This window comes from Mytilus trossulus, chromosome 2 (assembly GCF_036588685.1).
Source record: "Mytilus trossulus isolate FHL-02 chromosome 2, PNRI_Mtr1.1.1.hap1, whole genome shotgun sequence".
Taxonomy (NCBI): Eukaryota; Metazoa; Mollusca; class Bivalvia; order Mytilida; family Mytilidae; genus Mytilus; species Mytilus trossulus.
Window position 1 is genome coordinate 42910598 of NC_086374.1, and position 9253 is coordinate 42919850.

Consider the following 9253-nt stretch of genomic DNA (forward strand, 5'->3'; position numbering starts at 1 on the left):
CAAAAATGTAGAAATGACAGATGACAAGAAATAGCAGTACACTATTAAATGTAACGGCCGAGCTGCAGTCGGACTACTAAGTTTATTAAAATTAGTAAATAAGCCATGAAAGGGTCCAAGTAGGGATAAATCATCAATAGAATTTTATCCTTCTTATTTGATAATCGACTGTCAAAAAATAATGCAATTTATTAGAGCGAACACAGGCACTTATATTATTTAGTCGAGTAACAAACACAGATTTCAAACGCATAAGGGTTCGGTGACGAATTATTTAGTGGCGAAATAACTTCATATCATATACTTCCGTTTCCGGTACTGCCAATTTCCAAACATTTCATTTGCAATGCTTTTTGTTTGTGTCCACTTGAAATAGTATGTCAGACGTTGGGTCATTAGCTGAGGCATCTAGAAAAAGGAAACAAAGACTAAAAAATCTTAAGGGCAAGCAACATACAACAGAACCTGAAGTTGCTGATTCAGAATTATCGGAAAAGTTACCAAAGTACGATGTTCTAGCAACCTGCATAATTTCAAAAAAAAACTAGCAAAAACAATATTTGATAACATTATGTATGACCTCTCACCGGAATTTGTTTTTCTTAATTCAACCAAGTAATTTTATTGTGAGATTACTATACAAATCCTTGATTTTAACATTAATACTAATTGTTCTGAGGTGTAGTTCACAGTGCCAGTGGTATGGGTTCTGTTTGCCCTAATATATATTTTAACATGTTCGTCTTGGGTCCTTTTGCCAAAAGAATCGTTTCCCTGTACTGAAAAATATTAAAATTAAGGGCATTAAAATCGAATAAACTTATTCAGATATTACTAAACTGTATATTCTTGAAATTTATGGAAACATGGAAATATTTAAAAAGAGTCGCCCGTCTTTTTCACAAATGCGCCCCACTATCTAAAAAAATTGCCCCACTCTTATCTGCCAACTCGCCCAACTTATGAATAATGGTAAAATCCCACTGAAATAAGGTCTGCCAACTTGCCACAATTGCTAATATGTTGGATAACATGCCCTATTTATGAAAGGGTTAAAATCCGGCTGAAATAAGGACTGCAAACTCGCCCCACTCATGACAAATAGATACCCCCATACTATTAGTGCTAACTCGCTCCACTTATGAAAAGAGATGCAATCTTGTTGTATATCTATGTCACTGTCTCATTTTAATACCTATGAAAACCTTAGTGAAATGTTATAAAATCAAATTGCTGTAAATTAAATTCCTTCAATTGTATCATGATTATGATACAATTAACAGGTTTCTTTTATATTTCTTGCTATACAAATAACTAAGCTAACAAGTATAATGTTAAGAAAATGTATTTGCAATTATATTTTATGAATTTTACAAAAAAAATATTATATTAATAAATTTCATGTTTTTTATCAATCTGTGTAGATAAGTCTTAGTAAATTTCGTGTTTAATATCATTCTGTTTAGATGAGTCTCAGAATGATAAAAAAAATACCACGAAATTTATTAATACAATGTCTCTTTATTTAAGCTGGGCTAATTGTAGACCTGAACATTATATAATGAAGTAGATTTTACCATTTTTCAATACGTTGTAAGTGGGGCGAGCTGACACGGGAACAATTAATTGGATTTAACCCTTTTCACAAGTGAGGCGATTTTTTTAAAACAGTTGGTAAACCAGTTTGGGATGATTTTTTTCAAAAATAGGAGATTAGGTGTGGGGCGATTTGTCCTGCTTACTTGAATGTAAATGTATCATTTTGTTTGATATAAACACTGATTTAAAAATTAAAAGTGGATTTCTGATCAAATTTCACCATTTTACCCATTACATGTAAAATTTGCTTTTTTTTTAGTCTGTTCACAAATAAAAACTTAAAATGATAATGTTTAAATAAAGGTCTTCATTAATGTATTCTTTATATAACTGAACAACCACAAAAAACATGCAAATTCATTGAAACATAAATGCCTGCAGTAGTATAATAAAATCAGAATTAAACTTTTTATAATTAAATCAGTACTGATATTGAACTGGTTGAAAATATATTATTGATATTGAATAAAAACTGTAGTGTATCACATGCAGTTTATGTGAGCTTATATATGTAATTCAACCAACAAAGAAGATATTTTTTCGGTCAGGCAAATTAATCAATGAGTGATAGATTTCTCCTAAAAGAAATTTAAATGTCCAAGTGAATAAACTACACCAAGAACAATAGCTATTGTATTGATTCAATGGTACAGGTAAACTTGCAAAAGTTTAAATACCTTGGTCAAGAGCAGAAGACTCTGTGGTAAACTTTCATTTGGTTTGCTATAATAGCCAAAGAATACATTGTACTTGAAATAATAACTATTAATATGGGAGATAATTTAAGGATTACTTCCCTTTGTACAGAATCTTATATACATATGTACAATGTAATTTCCACATGGGTTTTATCGTTTTAAAAAGTAATTGCTTTGAATAGAAACATCAAAAGATTTTTTATGCAAGTTTATAAAAAGTAAAATAGTTAGTACATTTGTATGTGTCTAAACAGAAAAAAAAACATTTTTAATTTTATTATGCTGTTATCAATTCATGAACAATTTGCTTATTTTTTTTCATTGATAGTCAATTTGTTTATTCTTATTCTCCATAAACTTTAGTCAGACACTTCAGTGTAAATCCAATGTGAGCTTCAATTTAAAAATTCATATGGTCAAAGATGAAACATTGAATATGCAGGTCAAATAGAAAGTTGAAATTTGGTATTCACATGCAATCTTCTCACAATAAATTTCTGTACTTTTATCATGAGTTAAAAAACTGTTTGAAATCTGATCTTTGTTTTCTTTTTTAGACCAGTATTTAGAAGCTATAGACCACATGACGAAAACCTGAAGGAATCATTATTGCCAACAACAAAACCTGAAGATGGTAATAAATGTTATCTCATTATTTAAAGCAAGGATTAAATAAATTCAATTTTTATAACTTTATCAGAAGTAAAAGCTTTACTTTCAACAAAGTTATGGTTTTCATTTTAAAAAGTCTGCCTTGGTCACTGATAAATTTCCAGAAGAATATCCTACACAGATAAACATAAGAATTTACTTTTAACATTTATTGCAGTAACTCATTTAGCTCACAAAATCAAGTGACTGTTTTCAGCAAAATACAGTTCATGTATCTACAAATGCTCTGAGTATGCCTACACTTGTCAACATAACCCTTTATTTTACAGTGACAGTCAAGGTCAAAGATCAGCTTGAAGCTACGAAGATTAAAGATGTTGTTGAGGAAGTGGTATGTATTGATATTAAAAGAACATCAATCATTATTTTTTTATCTGCAGAAATACAGTGAGAAGATAATTTCAATATTTTTTTACATATTGTTTATTTGAATCTACCGTCTTTTGGTATGTATAGTGCGCATTTGTGTATAGTGCGCACCCCCTTTGTGGCCCAAGAAACGAGAGAAAAAAAGTTTATTGGTCATAGAATACTCCTAGACATTTTCAGAAAAGTTACAGCTAGAAAATCGGCAAACAGGAAGTTTATCGGTAAACAGGAAGTTTTTTAAATGGACACCAATGTCGGAGAATTCCGTACAGAATACGTAATCAATATGAAATTTAAAGTATTCTCACAAATGAATAAGAATTTTATTAGATTGAGATAAATATTTTAATCCAAATTATATTAATGGTTTGAGTATCAAGGACAAGATTAAATGTCCAAATTATTGTTCTGATTCAAACAATAAAATAATTACGAATTGGTCTAATAATTATAATTCATGTCATTAGTGCTGTAATAAAGTGTTAAAATCTCATTGTTTTTATTTTTTGTTTGATGATTCTAGCTGTTAATCCGGATTATCACACCTCAATCAACAGGTCTAATCGATGTCAAAACAAATCAGTGACAGGTTGACCTTGTCATTAATTAAATTCATTCAGGTTATAATTATGGGATTATCATGTTTTCAATCGTAATTTCTTGAATGGTTTTAAACAGTTGCTTAAAAGTTGAAAAGTTACTAAGTAAAAACGTATTTTTCCTAATAAATTTTTCATAGAGTAAATCATCACTTTACAATATTAAGTCACATGACTGACCCACATGGCTTGCGATCACCTGATCAATACATTAGAAAAAATGGCGGTTTATCTTTTCAAAACGAGCGTGGTTTATTCAATTTTCATACACTTTTCTTCAACTCTCTATGATGAACACATACAAAAACAGTAAGTTATGACAACAAGGAACACAGAGGCTAATTTAATCGACAGCAAAAGCTTTATTGTGTCTTTTGTAGGACTTGGCAAATTTCCGGATTGCAAAACAGATGGACAAATTTACACAATAAACGTAACAACAAAGATATAAAATGTATTTTATTTGAATAAAACATGACAAATCAAGAATAATACGATACATATTACAATTATAACATGTAAAACATAAAACAATCAAGGTTTTAGCAAAAATATTCCGTACTCTTCACTTCACTTGGAAATTTCTTTGTCGTAGTTTGGACCTGAAAAAAAGACTAAGAAATTGTTTGTAGTCATGTATAACACGCACCCCTCTTACAAGAAACATGACCTAGGGTAGAAATGTGCGCGTTATACATACCAAAAGACGGTATACTTAAAACGGATTTGGTTGATTCCTTTGAACAGGGTTTGAATAAGATATGCATGCTGTATGATTGTAAAATTACTTTGTGAAGACCAATTGATTTAGATTTTCTCTTAGTAAAAAAATTATTCTTTTTAATCCACACATAATATCTCTTCTTTCTACAGCATAATAGTTGTGGCCATTCTCATTTAAATGTGCATACACAAATGTAATTATTTGTGATTCATTAGGCTAGTGATGAATAATGTATTATATTCAAAAATATATTCTGCAGCTCACCCTTTATAGTTTAAATACACAAACAACCAAAAATCTAGAAAAGCAAAAAAAACCACAACATAAAAATAAGATACTGAAAAAAGTTTTACATTACCATTGATAACTTTAGTTAATTATGAACCTTCTTTAAAGACCATGGGTTTTTAGTACAATACAAATAAGAACATTTCTATTTTTGAAACAAAACTGTTTATTGGATCAAATAAAGTACAAAGTTGAATAGCATCGAAAACCCAAAATGTAGGTTTTACCAAATACAGACAGTAATCTATTCCTTGGGTAGAAATTCTTTAGTTTCGAAAATTTCTTTCAGTTAAAAATATAATTTATATATTATCTATGCAGGATTTGATGAATCTGGCACCTAGGAAACCAGACTGGGATCTTAAAAGAGACATTGCAAAGAAGTTAGAAAAATTGGAGAGAAGAACCCAAAGAGCTATTGCTGAATTGATAAGTAAGTTAATTAAAATGAAGGTTTATAAATATTGCAAGATATAGGTATATATTAGTGTTGTCAAATCGTACACTTTTGCCTACACGGTTACTCGGATAATAATTCGACTGATTAACCGGTTAACAGGTAGTTTAAGTTCGTGTTTGAAAGCCTTATCAATTGAAGCCTACAAATAGATATAAGATGTGGTATGAGTGTCAATTTGACAACCTTTCATCCAAGACATGAATACGCTTTTAGAATTGAAGTTTTTCCTTTAGCATTATAAGTCTTGTCCATGAGGATTCCTGGTGAAGTTTGACTTTTGATAATCAAATACACCGTATCAACTATAGCGTTTGTACCAACTTCAGATTGAAAAAAAAATATCTTTATCTCGTAGAATTGAATATATCATATGTCTGAATCCGATTATTCTTTCATTTTCTCTTGTTGTCTCCGAAAATAATGTGGTGTGTTTCAATTTCACATGATAAATTATAAAAGAGAACAGATGTGGTATGAATGCTACTAAGACAATTATTCACAAGAGACCAAACTGACACAGAAATTAACAACTATAGGTCATCGTACGACCTGTTGATTTACTGTGTTTGCTTTTTTCTTTAATCGTGTTACTCGTACTAACACGTATACATTGAGTACATTCACATTGGTTTGTATTTCACAATTTTTTAATTTAAAGTAAGACTAACCCTTGCACTACAGAGGTTGCACATTTAGATGTATATTAGATCAAAGACGAAATAATGGAGTAATTAATAAAATTTAATCTCATTACTGATTTAAACTTACTGTAAAAAAAAACATGTATACTAATTATGTTTCTTTAAGATCCTGCCCCGAACTCTAATCAATTTTATTTTTTTAGGATTAACAATAGCAATCAATATACTGGACAATTGATCTGTCAAATAAATTACCACGACGACATTTTTTATGATTTCAATACATATATATATATATCTTTATTCTCATAAACCAAAGTTCAATGGTACAGAGACATATACAAATAAATTAACATAGTATAAATTTTAAATACTTTGCTACTTTTCATTAGACCTTATATTTTTTTTAAATATTTGGTCTGTTTAAAAATGATGCTTTAGTAGCAGTTGTCTACTATTGTTTATTGCTGAGCATTTTAAAATATAATGGAACTTGTCGCCATGTCACCGGAATTGCACAAAGTACAAATACGATTTTCTCTCTCAATGTTTTGCCATCTACTAATTTCGATAGGAATTTTTGTGTTTTCGTAGGTTTAGAAATTAATACTATTTTACAGATACAGTTTTATATAAAATTTATCAAATTTGAAAAAAAAACAGTTAACCGGTTAGCGTTTTTGGTATTCGGTCTTCGACCGATTAACCGGTTAACCGTTGACAACACTAGTATATATGTCAATAATACATAAAACAAAAAGATATCTTGATGTCAACATATGGTCTTCAACAATAGTGTCTATATGATATATCGAGTGACAAATGATATTCAGTTGTAATCAAGGCTTCCAAAACGGTCATATATTCCGGTCATTTGTATAATGTCCGGTAAAAGTCCGGCTGGCCAAAGCATGAAACGGTCATATACTTTTTAGTTTCAAAGGCTTTTTCGGTCATTTTAACACATAAATTCACGATCTTTTTGACCCAACCTTTTGCCTTTAACAGCCATACATTTCCGGTCATAAAAGTGACATGATGATTAATTACTATCAATACAACCCCTACTTCAATACTTTCTAATTTTAATCAAGGCTAATTAGTTGTTGGACAGCTGAAAACTACCTGTTCAGGTGACAGGTAAACTATTTTCAGTACCGGACATCGTATAAATTAATCGGTCCATTCACATTTATTTTGTTACATTCCAGCGGTTTGTAAACTAATTGATTTAGTCCAAAAGATAAAAATTATAATAAATAAAATTATAAACATGATTTGATGAAACATTTAAAAAGGTTTTAAATGAAAAATCGTCAGAACTACGTTGTATGAACAAGAACACGTGTGCGCATGTGCACAGGTGGGAAATTTAATTATGCATCCTACATTTCTTCAAAAATGCTAAAACTTTCATTGATAACTGTATATAACGTTCATTTCAAGTATTTTGTTGAAGAAATCAAGATCCGTCATTGTCATGGTTCAGTGACTACTTGAAAAAAAAGTTAAGATTTTTTGTAATCTTAAATTCTCTCTTATTATAAGTAATAGGATAGCTATATTTGATATGTGCGTACCTTGCAAGGTCCTCATACCCGTCAGACAGTTTTCACTTGACCTCGACCTCATTTCATGAGTCAGTGAACAAGGTTAAGTTTTGGTGGTCAAATCCATATCTCAGATACTTTAAGCAGTAGGTCTAGTATATTTGGTGTATGGAAGCATTGTAATGTGTACATGTCTAGCTGGCAGGTGTCATCTGACCTTGACCTCATTTTCATGGTTCAATAGTCAAAGTTGAGTTTTTGAGCTTTGGTCTTTTTTTCTAATACTACATGTACATGTATATGCAATATGTCAACTTTATTTGGTGTATGGAAATATTTTATGATCTCTATATGTCAGTTGTGCAGGTTTTTTTTTACCTTAACCTCATTTTCACGGTTCATTGCTCTGTGTTAAGTTTTGTGTTTTAGTCTGTTTTTCTTAAACTATAAGCAATAGGTCAACTATATTGGATGTTTGGAAGAATTCTTAGCTGTGCATGTCTGCCTGGCATGGTTCATCTGACCTTGACCTCATTTTCATGGTTCAAAGGTCAACGTTATTTTTCGTGGTTTATGTTAAGTTTATGTGACAGTTGTAATAAAGCTTTATATTTAGACTATCAACAAAATATCAATGATTAGAAAAGAAGGCCAGACATTTCAGTGTGTGCACTCTTGTTTGATTTAAAAATATTCACCAAGTATTTTTCAATATACAAAAGAAACTCTAAAAGTTGAAATTTAATAATTGAAAAATTCAATGTACAGAAAAAAATATTTTAAATCAAGGGCAGATAATTATATTAAATTTGTTAGAACTATTTGTTTTTTTTTGGCTTTATGATAAGGCCTGTTACTTTTGCACTTCATCATGTTGAATAAATAGGTCTTGGTTTAAATATATTAAACAAGTATTATACAATATACAAAAGAAATTCTTAAACTTGAAATTCAACAATAAAAGAATTCAGTGTGATAAAAAACAAAATCAGATAATACGAATTAAAATCAAGGGCAGATAATAATATTGAATTTGATAGGACTATTTGTGTTTTTCGAAGACCAGCAATTGACCAGTAATGTAAATCTCTTTACAGGAGACAGATTACAGAACTCTGACCAGGATCTAGCTCTAGTTGTCAATGCAGGGGAAGCTATTGCTAGAACTGAAGAAGATGAAGATGATTGACGACTGATGTGGTGTACAGATAATGGTACTGGTTACTGTACTTCATAAATGAAGGAAATGATAAGATTATTCTAATTTACTGAACAACTGACTGTATCAGTTAATGTGTAAATACTGTAAAGATTGACATTTCTTATGTATGGATGTCTTAAAGATTACTGGAATATAAAGAGGATGAATAAAGTAAATAAAATGTAAAAAAAGTCTTAGTTAATGAAGGTTTTTCAATCACACATGAAAGGCATATACATGTATTAAGGTGTCAGGAATTCTCGATTTGTTTTAATAACTTGATATAATAAAGTATTTTACACTGACATAGTATCATTCACAAATCATGTGGCCATACTTTCCAAAGGGTACCAAGTTAAATCTAATCAAGTTATCATTAAGTGAAAAGTCAAACACATGGTACCATATTGCTTTCTATAAAAGATATAATGTTCTTCAGCATTTAATCACTT

At 30.0% G+C, this 9253-nt stretch overlaps 1 protein-coding gene across 1 annotated transcript; it reads left to right on the forward strand.

Moving 5' to 3' along the window:
* Positions 1 to 290: 290 nt before the first annotated feature.
* LOC134707300 (coiled-coil domain-containing protein 12-like) lies at positions 291 to 8998 on the forward strand. Its single transcript, XM_063566948.1, has 5 exons — positions 291 to 505; positions 2855 to 2931; positions 3239 to 3300; positions 5271 to 5382; positions 8698 to 8998. The coding sequence occupies exons 1-5, from the start codon at positions 378 to 380 to the stop codon at positions 8787 to 8789; spliced, it is 471 nt and encodes a 156-aa protein (XP_063423018.1). The 5' UTR covers positions 291 to 377; the 3' UTR covers positions 8790 to 8998.
* Positions 8999 to 9253: the final 255 nt, after the last annotated feature.